We start from the raw sequence: 15,539 nt of genomic DNA on the forward strand, positions 1-15,539 counted from the left end.
TAATAGGAAGAAGAAATGTATTTTGTAATATCGATACAACATGATTACAAGAGAAATTACTTTAGTTATCGAAAATGTGCTTAAGATCGTACTCGTAAGCGGCGATAAGTAACATAATCCCAAGGCCTGTCGATAACCCTAAACCTTGCCAAATACACTGCCATCGCGAACTACTTTCCGCGGAATGACTCGATGATAGTTCTGGTATCTAAGAAGAAAAAAAATATAAATTATATAAGAGCGTTTTCTTACCAAAATTTTTCAGTTATTTGCAGGACTGATGTGAAATTTCAAAGACCAACCATATCTACTAATGCTATGTATATAAATATCCCAGCGGCAGCTGCGAATACCCAGCTGGTCGCGGCAGGAGTACTTCCTAATATTACTCCAAATATCATACCAAATAAACAGAGCACCGAAGATAATACATTATAAAAAACAGCCTGTTTAGTGCTCATACCCGCTCTTAACAACACTGCAAAGTCGCCTGCACAGGAACATTCATATTATTACATGTACATTTTTTTTATTTATATATAATCATAATGATTTGCAGAGACATTACCAAGTTCGTGAGGCAACTCATGACAGAGAACAGCAATAGCCGTTGAAAATCCGCCCGCAATGTTTGCTGAGAATGCCGCACCGATAGCCATACCATCTGTGAAATTGTGTAAACCATCTCCCATAACAACCATCCAAGCTACGCTAGACATGGATTCTGGAGCCGAATGTACGTGACCTGGAGAAATAGGCATGTGTGCATTAAATTACTTGCGCGATTTTTTTATTTTATAATCTTGTTTATATAAAAATACATACCATGAGAATGACTATGGCCGTGATGTCTGTTCTCGTGCTCCCGTAAGATAACGGTATAGCTTTCCGACTCGTTTAACGACACGTTGGCACCGTCAGCGTTTTTCTTTGCGTTATTGACAATCGAATCATCTAATCTCCAATCATCCTTTGGTTTCTTCTCCATGTCATTAGTAACGATTTTCGTGGAGTTACAATTTGATGTCAATGGTTTCTCTTCCTCGATAATAGGTGGTCTCTCGTGATGATTAATTTGACAATTGTGATGATTATCTACATACATTTCTATATTGAGATTACTTTTATTTTTTTATCGTACCATTAGGACAGTTATATTGATGCAATTCTGTATTTTAGTCGAAATGCAATAATCAGCACCACGAGATGATAATGTACTATCTTTATAATATATAAAAAGTTGTCTATTACCTTGAGTTTCGCTAGCAATCTCACCATAACAATATGGATATGATGAATACTTGTGTTTACATAGCTTTTCACCAACAACGTTACTGTTTGGCCCATCACTCTCTCTCATTACTCGTACACGCGTAGGTAACTATAATTTTATTGCATTAATTTAAAATATATAATACGTGAAATGTAATAAAGTTTCTTTTTGATTTACCTTGTTCCGATGTTTTCGACGTTGTCGACGTTTTCGCCATTCAGCTAATATGATTAATGCTTTCTCAGTAAAGAAAAAGGTCACAACACCCATCATAGTGACTAATCCTTTCCACATATTTAAGTTATGTTGCTCCACATGATTAAATAATAAAGTGCTGTTCTCTTCGTGATGATAATGATCATCATGTTCATTATGTTCATGATAATGGGGAGGCATCATTGCCTAAATATATAAAAGAAAGAAGTTATTGCATTATTAAAATGTTTCTCTGTGTTTTAAATGTACGTATGATATCTTAACAATGAAAAAAAACTTGCATGTGGTAATAGATGTATAAGGGCATCACCGATTAAAGTACCTATGGCCAATGCAACTAAAAATTGTAGCACATGATGATAGTAATTCTTTTTCATGATTGGAATTACTGCTACTCCGAGCAGCCCACTAAGACTAATTACGAAAATACTAGCTGTTGAATATACCCAAACTGGAATAAGTAAAAGTGACAATCGCATTTATTTAATAGTATAAGATTAATCATTTGAGTCTTTATATATATATATATATATATATATATATACACATATACATACACACTTTCAGTTATATATACCTTTTACAGTATTGCGTACTGAATCTTCTGTATAAAACTTATCGCGAGATTTAACGGGTTTATAATTTTCTGGTACCCGTATACAGCCATTCCTTTCTGAACTGGATTCGGCTGCTAATTGATATACAAGAGCTGGGCACACGCGTTCGAACAGCCAACTGGGCATTATTGTGCTATTATTATCGGAAGTATAATGCTTATCCTGTGCAATGATACTCAACAATTCTTGGATATTTAAGCACTGAAATAATAAAAATATTAATTGTTACAAATGTATTTAAAGAGCACACAAAATTAAATAATTGATAATAATTATAGCTAAGCATAAATATTAAAAGTTATTCCGCTAAACAACTTGTATATATCTCACCCTTTCTTTGTTATTCTTGCTATTTGTGTCATGTAGGCCATTATTTGGATAACTCTTACTGTTACCTGTCACATATAAAATTGGTTCTCTCGATAAGTGTTTATTCAATTTCTTAATGTAAATTATATAATTAATTTTTGTGCATACTTGTTTCAGTTCCACCATTTTCCAACTTCGATGCATCAATCAATTTGTGTAGACCCAGCTTTCGGACAAGTTTCTTGAAACCTTCCATAGTCATACTCGTTCCATCACCATAGGCCTCGAAAATCTTTTTTGTGAGGTACGTTTCGTCTACAGTTACATCTCTTTTTAATCTAGATCTATAATTGGTATGTAAATCTGCAGACTTATCTTTTACATTTGATAATAATTCCGGTTGAGCGAGTCGCTTCGAAAGCTCCACATTTCTCGAATTTACAGACATATCCTCGCTCTCAATCGACGGCTGCGTACTTCGTACATTCCCACCGCCTTTGAAATTTTCCATTATCTCCTTCTTAATAAGGTAAGCATCATGCGATGCAGTTGGTACTGCATTAACGACTACCGGGATATTATTATTATTATTACGATTAATGTATCGCGTATTTTGAAATCTTACAGTGTCGCGTTTATTGCTAACAATGTTATTCGGATACGAGCTTTGACTTTTTGCATATGGATGTGTATTCTTGGAACTTATTAGCGTCGAAGATGGTTGTATATTTGGACTCGAGGGATCTCTGGTATTTGTCGAATTGTGCATCGTTGCTGATAGATTTGTATGCGCCGAGCAGGGTACATGTGCGGCGCACAGTACACACACCACGCAGACGGTAACAATGTGATGCGACATGATGAATTTCCTAAAAACAAAATACATTGTCAGAATGTACGTCTCAAACATTTTTTACCGATAACGTGTGTGCATCAAGCAAACTTGCTTGGGGGGAACTAATTTTATACACTTACTAGTTGGATAAAGTGCAGGAAAAGGAATTATCAGTATAAAAATTGATGATAATACCAAGTATAAGCAGATAATGCAATTCGAGTAATCAAATAATAATAATGATAAGAGCATTTTAATATTTCCATTTCCACGTGTAGAGTGTATTTCCTGATATACTTTATATATTAAAGCTAAATTATTAATAAATTAATATATAATAAATAATAATGAATAGGATATGAATAGGATGCGCGAATTCGAGTTGTTTTACAAATGACTACTTACATGATGATTCCTATTCGCGAGAGCATTGTCATGATTTAAATACGCCCACGATTGTTCCGCAAACGTCAAGCAATAGTGAGCGCATGTCTTGATAAGGAATGCGCTTTTATAAACAAATTTAAGTCGCGGGGGTCATAATAAATATTTAAAAATTTGCTCGACCTTCAATTTCGTCACGCTTTAAATGTTCGCGTGTTAATAATCTATATGTCAAACTAAACTATAAGGCCATTAAAAAAAAAAAAAAGAAAAAACGAATACGTGCCGAATAAGAGAATAGTAAAAACTGAAGGTAAAAAAATTTGTTAAATTTTTCTAAACAATTTTTTTCATTGTCTCTAAGCATTAGCAAAACGTGCTCAATTATTTATTGATGAACATATATCGCATCTGTCCGTTTATTGTGCGTTTATTGATAAGCAATTTGCGGCAAAATCTTTGAACATAAATCCGTCTAGCGCCGTAATATCTTATGCAACACATGCCAGTGTGACTCAACGCGCTTTTCTATCATGTATATATCTAATCTACATCAAAAATATTTCCTTGTGCATCATAATAAAACTATATAGCTGGATCGGCTAAATATAAATTAACGATTATAATTGAGCAACTTTTCCATAAGATGAGACGACTCGAGTTCGGCGTGAGCGTGAAATAGATTATCCGAAAACGCGAGCACTTGTTTTAGACGTACATATCTCCATAAAAGGTTTGAGGTATGTTCTTCCTTCGAAAACATTCAAAAACACATTTCTCTCTCTCTCTCTCTCTCTGTTCCCGAATAACTATGCCTCATTCGCAGATCGCGTCCTACGCGCGAAGATTCATTCTCCGCGCTCTCGGTTTGCTCAATCTATTCAATCTCTCTGCCGCCAATCACGCACAACGTAGACACAAATAAGTCAGCTTATTTATGTAATTGTCGTTTCCCCTCCTCGAGTCTCTCACGGAGTTTAAATGTTTCCTTTGCGGAGATTCTTAGCTGGAGCACATCTTGAAATATTTGCATTTACGTTTAAATGCGAAAAAACTTGGAAATATCAATAAGAAAAATATCAGTCTAAAAGTAATATTATCCCAAGGATAAAGGAACATTTATGCTAATGAATTCTATTACGTTTCTCCCATAAAGCGCGAGCGATACGACGCGATAACGCGCGGCAAAAATAAATCGACATCCGATCTCCCGGTATGCATTCTTCACGCATTCATATCCAGTTAATTCAATACCGGTTCGCGTGCTCGTTTCTTTTTTTTATCCGGCTGCTGCAATACATTCGATCGTCCGTGTGTTCATCGCATTATTATCGTCATCAATCATTGCTCGTATTTACTTAATCTTAGCCACGTTCGATCGCGGGAAGATGGTAAACAAATCGACGCGAGATTTTAACGTATCGATCGTATCGGATTCTTTTTTTCACAAAGTACGAGGAAGAGAAGAAAAACGCGCGAAGGATAGACCTTCGAGACCGCGGAAAAGACCGAGATCACGGTCGGCGGCGCCGGCGCCGAAATAGTCGCGACTGCCTGTGACAAAAATTGTATTTTTAGCTGTCAAAAAATCGAAGGAGAGGGAAAAGGAAAGAGAGAGAGAGAGAGAGAAAGAAAAGATAGAAGGAATTAGCGTATACGCGCTATTTCCTCGTCGTATCCCTTCTCCGCATCGCTTCGTGCACAGATTGACAGAATTTAGAATTTAGGTTAGAAAGGCCAGGGGTTTCCAGCTGTCGCTCGATCGAGGCTGCCCGGCCGGTGAAATGCATCACCGTCGAGTGTAATCGTCGGCTATGATGGCGACCAGAGGGCCATGAGGATTCGGGGGAGACACAGCGAGACACGGCATGCATACATAGATACGTACATAGATATGCGCTACTTAATCGTGATCGGGACGCGCTCTCTCACCGGCTTGCGGGAGGCTCGCAAAAGTCTGGTTAAAGTGCGAACGACACGAAGATGTCGGGGAACCGTCGCGTGCGTATCCGTCTCTGCGTACCACCGGTACGTTCCCTTTCTTTCCCGCTTCCTTCCCTCTCGTTCTCCTCTCTCGGCCGCGGCGCCGCTTCTTCTCTTCCTACCTTTCTTCTCCCGTATTCTCTCTCTCTTTGCGCGCGAGCAACAAGTATGTACTCTCTGAATGTAGCGTCAGGAGGCTCGCGATGCGAACGATGGACTCAGGTGGACTGCGTTGGGTTTGCGTCATGCGTGGCAGGCGGGCACGCAGGCGGGCGGGCGGATAGCGGATAGACGTACAAGCAAACGAGCCAGCTGACTGGCTGGCGGCTGGCGTTCGCGCAACGGCTATGCGATTCTCTCTAGCGCACGCACATGCACGCATACGGACGCGGCAGAGCGACGGACGAAAGGAGGAACAAGAGGAGAATGTCGAGACGCGCGACCTAAGAATATACACTCGTTTCTTGGACCGAGAAACCACGGAAAATCGTGATCCGCAGACTTTACGCGATCGATTTGACTACGAAACACGCCGCTCCGTTCTCTCTCTCTCTCTCTCTCTCTCTCTCTCTCTCTCTTTCTCTACATAATTTTTTCATTTTTACGCGTAAATTTCTATATATACAATCTTTAATATGATTTTTTTAATTAAATATAAAAAATTTCAATCTAATCAGCAACTGCGGTTTGATTTTGTTGATAAAACTCTAAGTCGAATTTATATATAGGTCTCTCGGTGACAATAAAAATCTTACTCGCATGCCAATCATTCTTTCGGAATTAATCCCTATTAATCAAACCATATCTGACATTTGACAAAACCTTCCCGGAGTTCTCGAAAAGAAAAATTATATTGATCTTAACATCACACAGTGATAAAAAAAAGTAGAGCTCGCAACTTGCAATATATATATAATGCATATATATATGCAACCGTTATTCCAGATTGTATTAAAAACGAAAGAATTTTCTGTTTCTTTTTATTTTAAAAATGGGGTGCAGTAAGAAAATGAAATAAATTTAGATTTATTTAATAAATCTGATGCACATAATTTAATAAAATAAATATATTATATCTATTTTATATAATATATATTAATCAGAAAAATTTTAAAGATTTTTATACACATTTAGATTAACGTGTCTTTATTGCAAAATCTTTTATATTAAATTTCATGTTAAAAAACATTAGAATATAAATTTAAATGAACATTCTATTGATTACATACGTCATAATATTAATAATGTTATTAATGAATCAAAGTATATGAAAATTCGACTTGTATCTGACAAACCATATCAAACAAGGTCAAATATAAACTTCGTAAAATTTTCAAGTTTTATATCAAGTGAAGAAGGGCAAAGATATGAACGCCTACCAGAATACATTTCAGGATATCGAGAAGAAGAATGATGTGTCATTACAAGCGCGCATTCTTCACGCTTTTTTGTCAAGCGCGAATAAATTCTCAAAGGTTACTTTTCAACGAATATTTATGCACGTAATTAATTTAAATAAATTAATATTAGTATAATGATAGAGACATATTGAAACATATTGCGCGATTTTTATTAATTTAGAAAAAATCTTGGCTCGATGCGAAAGAAACTGAAAACATTCGCGCGGAGCAATCTTTTGATTTACAGGGTAAGTGCTTATATTTATAGGAAATTAATATTTAAGGAATATTAAAATTTTATCAAAATAATGACGAAAGAAATTGTGACAAGTTTAGAAGTGATTTGTGGAATCTATGAAAGTTTTATGTCAATTTTGTATCGATTTATTAGAATAAAGATGAAATCTTTTTCTTAAAAATAAAATAAAAATTTGTAAATTGCAATTTTTTGACAATAAATTTGAGAAAGACTGAAATTTGATTAAACTTCGATTAAATTTCAGTCAACTCGAATTATTTTGTACAAGTTGTAATGTTTATTTGCGAGGAAAAATCATTACGACGCGATTCGCGGTTCTACATAATTCGCTCTTTGCTCGTGGCGCTTTTACAACGTGTAATCAATCGTAAATCTTGAACAATCTTAAAATAGTGAGGCGAAAGAAAAACGTGCGTGCTCACGTGTATGATTATCATAGATATGCCTCACGTATTACTAAGCGACTCGATCGCGGTAGAGTTGGAAGGTAACGTTTCTTTGAAATAGCGTTATCGAAATTTTCATATCATTTCGAGAAATTTTCGCGTAATCTAACCTTACACTTTCGTAAACAAAATTGCGCGCGGTTTCGTATGTATATGTATATATCACTTGCCACAATGAATTAAATTCAGAGAAACTAAGCGTTTTCACTTTATCCATCAACTGTCTTTTAATCCATCATGTCGTAATAATTCTTACTTGATTATGTAACTATTACATCAAAGATTAATACCATCTTGTATATCACTGTAATAACGTCATATTTTCTACTGCAGCTCAAGAACCATGGCCTCAATCAATCACTCTATACCAACCCTACGAGGTAGAACAGATTCTGCTTCCTGACAACGCAAACTGCTTGGCGGTGCAGGCTTTCCTCAAGATGTGTCGGCTTGATTTTCAAATAGAACCAAGGAAGAATGCAGAGTTTATGTCGCCATCAGGCCGTGTACCATTTATCAAATGCGGTACAAAATTGATATCTGAATTTGATGGTATAGTTGCACACATTGCAAGTAAAGGGATAAATCTGTCCGATCACTTGGATTCTGATGCCAAAGTGGATATGAGAGCGTACCTGTCTCTTGTAAACAATGTGTTTGTAAATGCGGAATTGTATATTTGTTGGGTGGATACAACAATTTTGAATGCAGTCACCAAACCAAGACATGGGAGTGTGTATCCATGGCCGCTTAATCATTATCTAAACTGGCAAAAGAGACGAGAAGTTATAAAAAAGCTCAACGTACTTGGCTGGTATAATAAGAGTTTAGATGAAGTCTATGATGATGTAAGAAAGTGTTGTATAGCACTCTCCGAAAGGCTAGGAGACGAAGAGTTTTTCTTTGGAAAAGAGTAAGTAATTTCTATTATTTTCATTGTTTGTTGTTTCTGTAATTCATTTGCCTGATTATGTTTCTTCAAGTCCCACCGAAATCGATGCCCTGATATACGGTCACATTCACGCTCTTACATCGCCCTCCTTTCCTTCAAACCAAGGGATCATCACCATGATTCATCAGTTTCCCAAGCTTATCGAGCACATGTTTAGAATTAAACATCTCTACTCTAATTCCGAAGTACAGCACAAAATTGCCGAAGAGTTTGAGATAATTGAGTCACCATCAAAGGATACTCTGTGGGACGGCTTCCAATCGCAGCCTGAATCGCTTCCTTCTCTTTCCGATCATTCCTTTACATTATGAATTGATTTATGCATATATATAGCTTAAAGTAAATACATATGTTTCTAAATGTATTGAAATGTATTACAATATAAAAACATAAAAGATTTTTCTGCATAATTCTTATCTAGCAAACCCAGTGAATTGGATGCCTTGGTTTTTGGTCACATATTCACAATAATCACAACGCCGTTACCCAACAACAAACTGGCTATGATCGTGCGGAATCATCCGAAGCTCGTGAATCTTTGTAAACGCATCGAGAATAGGTATTTCCAGCGTACGGAGGATTAGATAGAATTTTACTCGGACTTCAGATATATCGAGTTGCGGTACACCGATTACATCCATCATAAATTGAGATTCCTGTGCTTTGCGACTGACACGACCAAAGATGACCATATAAAGGAAAATCTATGTAATATTCAATAACTAATTTTTGGATCAACAACTTTCAATTTTTGATAAAGATTCTTGTTCTAAATCGAATCTTTCTTGTTTCTTTCACTGCAAGATGGATATATCTGAAGTGCGAGTAATGTTGAGTACGGCATATAGTATACACTTTAATAATGTTAGCTCATTGTTATTATAAATATAAATATAATATATATATATATATATATATATATATATATATATATATATATATATATATATATATTAAAGTTGATCATTCCAATATTTATGCATAATTTCTTTTAAATGCATAATACTGCACATAACATTTTTCAGCCTTTTTTCTCCTCAAGCTATAGACAGTCAGACTAATGAAACGCTGGAGTTCAAGAAATAAGCCAATGATCTGACATCCATACCAAGGATAAATGAATTAAAAGAAAATGGTGATCTTTCTCTAAATTTAAACATAGCCCAATGTCAGGCAATAAATGTGCCAAAATAAATTGAAGCACAATTTCGGAAGCTATTGATTAGGTATAAAATCTCGTTTTTCATGAAATATCATAAATTATATGACATCATAGTTCCTGGTTATATTTTCTTTTATATTCGTAATTATTTTATTGAAATATATATGTATTTAATAGTGTATTGTACATCGTTAAGCGCGCTATTAAATTAAAGTATGTCATCTCGATGTTATATAGAAAAGTAGAGCAGGGAAGAACAGTTTCTAGTCAATACATCATTCTCCATTCTTATATCTGTCACATGTAGATTGGAGAGAAATTAGGAAAAAAAAAAATAATTCTCCATGTAGATAGTGGCACGTAATTTCACGTGCAACATCGCATGTAAAATTTAATATATTTTTTATTTAATAATTTGTGTATATAATGTTCAACATGTTTCTTGTCTCCAGCGTTTCAATTATTATACTATTGAAATGTGAATCAAATAATCTGTCTACTCATATTGTAAGACCCTCATTTACATCTCGTGTTAATTTATTTCTATAACAAATATTACAGGGCTAATTTATTGTAACACGCAAAATAAAGATGTTCCACAATTGTGATGTAAAAGAAAAAAAGTTTTCTGGGAAATTAGCTATACATGATCCAACTGATTTCACGAATAACAATCTGTTATTATTTATTATTATGTGTGTGTTTGTGCATAATATGATTATAATCTTAAACTATGATAAACACACTACGAGGCGTAGAGAGATTTTTGCGACGCCATTACATAATGCTGCTAATTCTTGTTTTGATACTGAATTCTATGTTCCTTACACTAGGTTTATCATGTAGCACATATAATTGTGTATAATTATATGATACATATAATTATGTAATTATGGACAGATGTGTTTATATCATCTTTATATATATATATATATATATATATATATATATATATATATATATATATATATATATACATATAAAGATGATAAAAAATTGCAATCTAGACATATATTTAAAATTTGTGATGATAATAAATAATTGTAATTCACAATCAGATCAGAGAATCGTATGATAGCATGAATATATTAAAAAAACTTTCAAAGTAGAAATGTTTCAGATAGATAAATAAATTGAGATCATACATTTCACTGGTGATAAAAAAAAAAGAAATCTCACAGATATTACTTTCAATTATTGCAATATAAGAATAAATTGTGAAACAATTGTATATTGTAAGATATAAATCTTATATACAGAGGTCATATAATCACGTCATGGAGAGACACTTGATACTCATTTGGAAGTACTGATAAAAATGATACACAATATATTATGCTCACTGATGTTCATGTTAAACAAGATTTGATTTGTTTATCTTGACTTCAAGTCTAAATAAATAAACTAACAAAATCGCACATATGTACGCAACATTTTCGTTTATAGATACTTTCTTTCAGACAATGAATTGAAATACTAATTTCAAAGAGATCTAGACTTATTAAATTCCATATTTCTATATACCAACAGGCATATCCATTTGTGAAACATTGTAAATAATTATATTATAGCAGCTTACGCTTTATGCATTGTGGAGAGTAACTATTATTTATCTATTTAATGTATCTTTAAGATATTTTTTTGTATCTTCATTTTTCTTTATTGGCTAAGAAGTATCTCAGACAATGTTGAATTTTGTGCATGCTAGTTAAATTAATCCGGTGGTAGAAAGCTGAATAGTCGAAACTGTTCTCTAATGCGCGGCCTTACATCGCCTCCCTGTGACAAGAATTAATTTAAAAAAAAATTTGATTGTCTAATTATACTCTTTCATAAAATTAGATTCAATATTATAGTAGAAAGTGCAAGAACTTACCCAGTTTACTAGATTTTCCAAAAATGGTAATAACTTCATTAACTCGTTATCCGAACGATCGGCAAACCAACTTTCTATAGGTATACCATTCTCCAGCTGTAACACACATTGATATTTTCATATTCTAAGGATACATCATGTTATGTCATATTTATAGAAATTACCTGATATCCAAATGCTTGTGGACTGTTATCGATAATTACGGTTTTAGATAAATCCCTGCCTAAGATGGACAAATCTTTTATATAGTTTCCGTTAACGCAGACACAGTGTTCTCTGAACAGACGATACTTGATCAATTTTCTCGTTGGATCTAGCAGATTCATCAGCTTGTTGGCATACACTCGTTTGCTAGCCGTGAACAAAATCACTTCGTAAAGTGACGAGACGTGTTCGAGAAATTCGCGAAAGTACGGTCGCGTTCTCACAAATACTGTATATGTTACATCCTGAAAGACTACTGGGAAGCGAAACGCTGCATCGGATAATTCTTGCAAACTGCAATGAACCAATGTCTCGTCCTGCAAAAGAAAAAAAAAAAAAAAAAAAAAAAGGAAAGTAATTAAAAAGTAAATAAAAAGAAATTAATAAGACTGTTAATCATCATACATTGTAAATGCATACAAGTAGGTGTAAATCTCAAGCTTACCAAGTCTAGTACTAGACTAAATTCTGGACTGCTTCGCGTTTTGAGCGGCAGAGCCGGGCATCTTGCTCTCATCGCTGGCGTAAGCGGCGGCAAATGCTTGATGAAGACATAAGGATCAAACGGCTCCCAATCCTCTTGAACTTGAGTAACCATGTTCTCTACATCGCAAGATTCTACTATCTCTTCGTTACCCACCTCCATGTATTCAACCTCGTGATAACGACTGTCGACGTCCTCGGAATCATATTTGTCACTAAGATTGCCATTCGTATCGGATGGATGATGAGGATTTATATTGTACGTACTTGCTGGTATACTGTATTTTGTACTGGGATATCCAGCAGTTGTTTCATGTTTTGTTGGGTCTGTTTCAATAGCATATTGATCTTTTGAGAGATCACTGCGGTTTTCATTGTTATCGATAAGCGAGCACTTTCCTCCGTTTGGAAAGTATTTGTCGGATGTGTTGTACGTGGTTGCACGGACGTTATATATCGAAGTCGAATGCATCAAACTGTAGTATTCTGTGGACGTTTCAGTATGTGCGTATAAAGAGGAATAATGTAATGACGATGGTAGCGTAGTATCTGCAAAAAAAAAGAAGAGAAAGATATATAAATATTAATTATATTAATTTGACACTATTTTGACCATATAGGCCATTGAGTATATTATCAAGGAATACCGTTGTTTTTGCTTCCTTCATCATCTAGTAAGCATGTAAGATCTGAATGTGATCCTAAGGATACCGGAGGCATTAGACAGGTCAATGAAGATACACTGGATATGGAAGATTTCAAGTCATGTACCGGCGGTATCATTGGACTATGAGAGTCCGTATTCGTTACTGACGAGTAAAGAGATAAAGTGGATCCGCCATTCCAATTTTCCTTAGATTCTTCCGAAACTTTAGATGGCGATGCGTTTTTAGCAGACTATATATAAAATATATATTAATTTCAGATATAACAATTGATTTTTATATTGTAAGAAGTAACGGAATGTGAGATAACTTACAATGACTGCATCTATTGGTGGAGCACGGTGCAAAGGAGTTGACGTAACCATCGACCGTTTTATGCATTTTCTTCTACGAGGTCCTCTCTCTCGTCTAATAGGTGTGGATTTGGCAAAATGTAAAACATTTTCTTTACAAGCCTACAAAGGTCAGTAATTTTTTTAATTCTTCTCTATTTCTATTTATCTTATTAGCAATTGGCAATTATTTATAAATCTTTTGCTTCAATAAAGTATAAATAATCCGCACAGATTATATTTATATAATAAATATGCAACAATAATATTGCATGACACGTTACTGCCTGAAAATTTTATATAAAAAATGCGCTATTGTTATAAACTCACTTCTTTTAGAAAACTGGATGATCTACGTTGCCACTGACTCAATCTGTTGCATCTACTTGATGTTATCACTCGACTGCTGTTCCCAATATGTGGTACTTTGCGCACTGTACCAACTTGCGTTCGACTGGTTGCCTTTGATGCCGTTACACCGCTTAAATTTAAACGGCCGCGCAATCTTCTACTAATTCGTTCACTTCTTAGCCACATTTCAACAGCGTTGTTAAGTATCCTGAAATGATAGAATAACTTTGATTATAGATTAATATTTTCTTAATTTTTAATCCTCCTATAATCTTCAAAATACTGATATAAATAAAAATATATTTTAAAATTGTTTAGGCTTAACAATACCATTAATTATTTTAGGAAAATTGATAGGAAAAGTCTTTACATTGTCTAAAAATAAAATTTGCACAAATTTTTCAAATTTATTAAGTTTTTATTGCCATATGTATCTTTTTAAATTATATATAATTACATAAAATTATATAAAATAATATTTACAAAAAACGTAATGCGTACATAGGGGAAAATCGGAACGGTCGAAACGAGTGTAACGATACACAAAAATATATATATTGAAATGAAAAAAGAAAAATAGAAAGACAAACGCCAAATTCAAATCGGAATTACACTCTTTTTCACAAGACTGCGAATTTCAAATGAACAGGATCTTTCGGAAGACATCGGCGCGCGCTATTGACGTCTCACGCCGGGCAAGATTGCGCGGGAAAGAAGTTCGATCGTTTGATAAAAAGGGGCGTTCCGAAGAAACGTGCTGGTATGAGTGGGAACGCGCGCGCGCGGGCCCACACATATGCACAATTGGACGCTTCTGACAACGGATACATGACACACACCCACACGCATAGAGAGCCGTATATCGATTTATATGCGGCGCAAGCCCGTGCATATCGCGTTACGGCGATTTCGCCGGGAGATCTCTGACGCCGATCGGCGTGACGACACGCGTCGACGAAGATCCCGAGCCCGAGCCTTTACCTTTCTCGATCGAGAACGAGAGCTTTTGAATGTGCGACGTTGCGCCGCGACGTCGTTGGCGGCGATGGTACCCCGGGGGACACCTGAAAATCCGCGCGAAAATCGGCCGCCGGCCGCGGCCTGACGGACCGGCCGGGCGTTAACGGCACCCGCGGCTGCTTACCATGTTCGGCGAGTCGTCGACGGCCGACGCGCTCGCACGCCGGCACGAACGGGCGTACACGGCAACCGGGATCACACGCGTTTCATTCAAATCTCGACGCCGTCGCGTACGCTTATCATCCCTCCGAAACTATAACAAACATGGCGACGGCGTCACCGCCGCGGCACTCGCGGCCTCAAGTACGATACCCGCGGCGTCGGCTGGATCGCCGAGGATCGCGCTCACGATCCTTGCCTCACGCGCGCTATTTATTCCCCTCGAACGATTGGCGGGACGACGAGCAGCAAATTTTCCCTTTCGAACGATATCCCGCGGGATGTTCGATTGTTATTTCGACACTTGAGGTTTCCGGTTAGTCGAGTAGCTACCCGCCACCTACCGTTTCCGGTATCTCTTACAAATTTTGACTTTGTGTTCATTAATTTCCCGCTCTTTTCGAGGCCTCTCCTGCCCTCCTGCCCACCTGCTCGATTGAAGAACGAATATTGTTGGGATAAATTCTGCGATATATTGAAAGGTGAATAAATAATTATTTTTTCCAATAAGCACGAAAGAGATAATCTCCAAGTATAGTTATTCTCGATCTTAACATATATTATCCTAAGCTGAAAATATTAGATGCTCAAGTCTGGGCATGCTCGTACCTTA

The 15,539-nt window shown here is 35.9% G+C and overlaps 3 protein-coding genes across 14 annotated transcripts; 1 reads left to right on the forward strand and 2 right to left on the reverse strand.

Annotated features, from left to right (window-relative positions):
- On the reverse strand, nucleotides 1–6,217 carry LOC126849821 (zinc transporter foi-like). 7 transcript variants are annotated; one of them, XM_050592090.1, is made up of 12 exons: nucleotides 5,523–6,215; nucleotides 3,656–3,742; nucleotides 2,584–3,284; nucleotides 2,437–2,501; nucleotides 2,067–2,307; nucleotides 1,771–1,940; nucleotides 1,451–1,675; nucleotides 1,252–1,381; nucleotides 826–1,107; nucleotides 569–745; nucleotides 303–490; nucleotides 1–208 (listed from the first exon to the last, which is right to left on the reverse strand). In XM_050592090.1, exons 2-12 carry the CDS (start codon nucleotides 3,685–3,687, stop codon nucleotides 62–64), a joined length of 2,358 nt encoding a protein of 785 aa, XP_050448047.1. In that variant the 5' UTR covers nucleotides 3,688–3,742; nucleotides 5,523–6,215; the 3' UTR covers nucleotides 1–61. The 7 variants fall into 7 exon arrangements, with proteins under 7 accessions (XP_050448047.1, XP_050448048.1, XP_050448045.1 ...); XM_050592091.1 differs by lacking the exon at nucleotides 5,523–6,215 and adding an exon at nucleotides 4,889–5,515 and having other exon boundaries at nucleotides 3,656–3,758; XM_050592088.1 differs by lacking the exon at nucleotides 3,656–3,742 and having other exon boundaries at nucleotides 5,740–6,217.
- Nucleotides 6,218–6,960: 743 nt separating this feature from the next.
- On the forward strand, nucleotides 6,961–10,188 carry LOC126849825 (metaxin-2). 4 transcript variants are annotated; one of them, XM_050592101.1, is made up of 5 exons: nucleotides 6,970–7,092; nucleotides 7,199–7,265; nucleotides 8,056–8,635; nucleotides 9,096–9,233; nucleotides 9,700–10,188. In XM_050592101.1, exons 1-5 carry the CDS (start codon nucleotides 6,985–6,987, stop codon nucleotides 9,758–9,760), a joined length of 954 nt encoding a protein of 317 aa, XP_050448058.1. In that variant the 5' UTR covers nucleotides 6,970–6,984; the 3' UTR covers nucleotides 9,761–10,188. The 4 variants fall into 4 exon arrangements, with proteins under 4 accessions (XP_050448057.1, XP_050448058.1, XP_050448059.1 ...); XM_050592100.1 differs by lacking the exons at nucleotides 9,096–9,233; nucleotides 9,700–10,188 and adding an exon at nucleotides 8,706–9,089 and having other exon boundaries at nucleotides 6,961–7,092; XM_050592103.1 differs by lacking the exons at nucleotides 6,970–7,092; nucleotides 7,199–7,265 and adding an exon at nucleotides 7,576–7,763.
- Nucleotides 10,189–10,341: 153 nt separating this feature from the next.
- Nucleotides 10,342–15,189, reverse strand: LOC126849823 (CTD small phosphatase-like protein 2). Of its 3 annotated transcripts, none has more exons than XM_050592096.1 (8): nucleotides 14,892–15,189; nucleotides 13,727–13,955; nucleotides 13,379–13,519; nucleotides 13,047–13,296; nucleotides 12,362–12,948; nucleotides 11,877–12,233; nucleotides 11,713–11,808; nucleotides 10,342–11,615 (listed from the first exon to the last, which is right to left on the reverse strand). In XM_050592096.1, the coding sequence occupies exons 2-8, from the start codon at nucleotides 13,931–13,933 to the stop codon at nucleotides 11,550–11,552; spliced, it is 1,704 nt and encodes a 567-aa protein (XP_050448053.1). In that variant the 5' UTR covers nucleotides 13,934–13,955; nucleotides 14,892–15,189; the 3' UTR covers nucleotides 10,342–11,549. The 3 variants fall into 3 exon arrangements, with proteins under 3 accessions (XP_050448053.1, XP_050448055.1, XP_050448054.1); XM_050592098.1 differs by lacking the exon at nucleotides 14,892–15,189 and adding an exon at nucleotides 14,729–14,880; XM_050592097.1 differs by lacking the exon at nucleotides 14,892–15,189 and adding an exon at nucleotides 14,360–14,494.
- Between the last annotated feature and the right edge of the window lie 350 nt (nucleotides 15,190–15,539).

The sequence above is a fragment of the Cataglyphis hispanica genome, chromosome 5 (genome assembly GCF_021464435.1).
Source record: "Cataglyphis hispanica isolate Lineage 1 chromosome 5, ULB_Chis1_1.0, whole genome shotgun sequence".
NCBI lineage: Eukaryota > Metazoa > Arthropoda > Insecta > Hymenoptera > Formicidae > Cataglyphis > Cataglyphis hispanica.

Excerpts from the sequence above, each read along its gene's own strand:
- LOC126849823 (XM_050592096.1), bottom strand. The coding sequence starts at position 13,933 with ATGTGGCTAAGAAGTGAACGAATTAGTAGAAGATTGCGCGGCCGTTTA. Across the intron at positions 13,297-13,378 it reads CACCAATAGATGCAGTCATT|TCTGCTAAAAACGCATCGCC; the intron begins GTAAGTTATCTC and ends TTTTATATATAG. Across the intron at positions 12,234-12,361 it reads TTAGTCTAGTACTAGACTTG|GACGAGACATTGGTTCATTG; the intron begins GTAAGCTTGAGA and ends TTTCTTTTGCAG.
- LOC126849821 (XM_050592088.1), bottom strand. The coding sequence starts at position 5,999 with ATGCGTGCATGTGCGTGCGCTAGAGAGAATCGCATAGCCGTTGCGCGA. Across the intron at positions 3,285-5,739 it reads GAGAATACGGGAGAAGAAAG|GAAATTCATCATGTCGCATC; the intron begins GTAGGAAGAGAA and ends TTTTGTTTTTAG. Across the intron at positions 1,108-1,251 it reads GATTGCTAGCGAAACTCAAG|AAATGTATGTAGATAATCAT; the intron begins GTAATAGACAAC and ends ATCTCAATATAG.
- LOC126849825 (XM_050592100.1), top strand. The coding sequence starts at position 6,985 with ATGAACGCCTACCAGAATACATTTCAGGATATCGAGAAGAAGAATGAT. Across the intron at positions 7,093-7,198 it reads GCGCGAATAAATTCTCAAAG|AAAAAATCTTGGCTCGATGC; the intron begins GTTACTTTTCAA and ends TTATTAATTTAG. Across the intron at positions 8,636-8,705 it reads GAGTTTTTCTTTGGAAAAGA|TCCCACCGAAATCGATGCCC; the intron begins GTAAGTAATTTC and ends TGTTTCTTCAAG.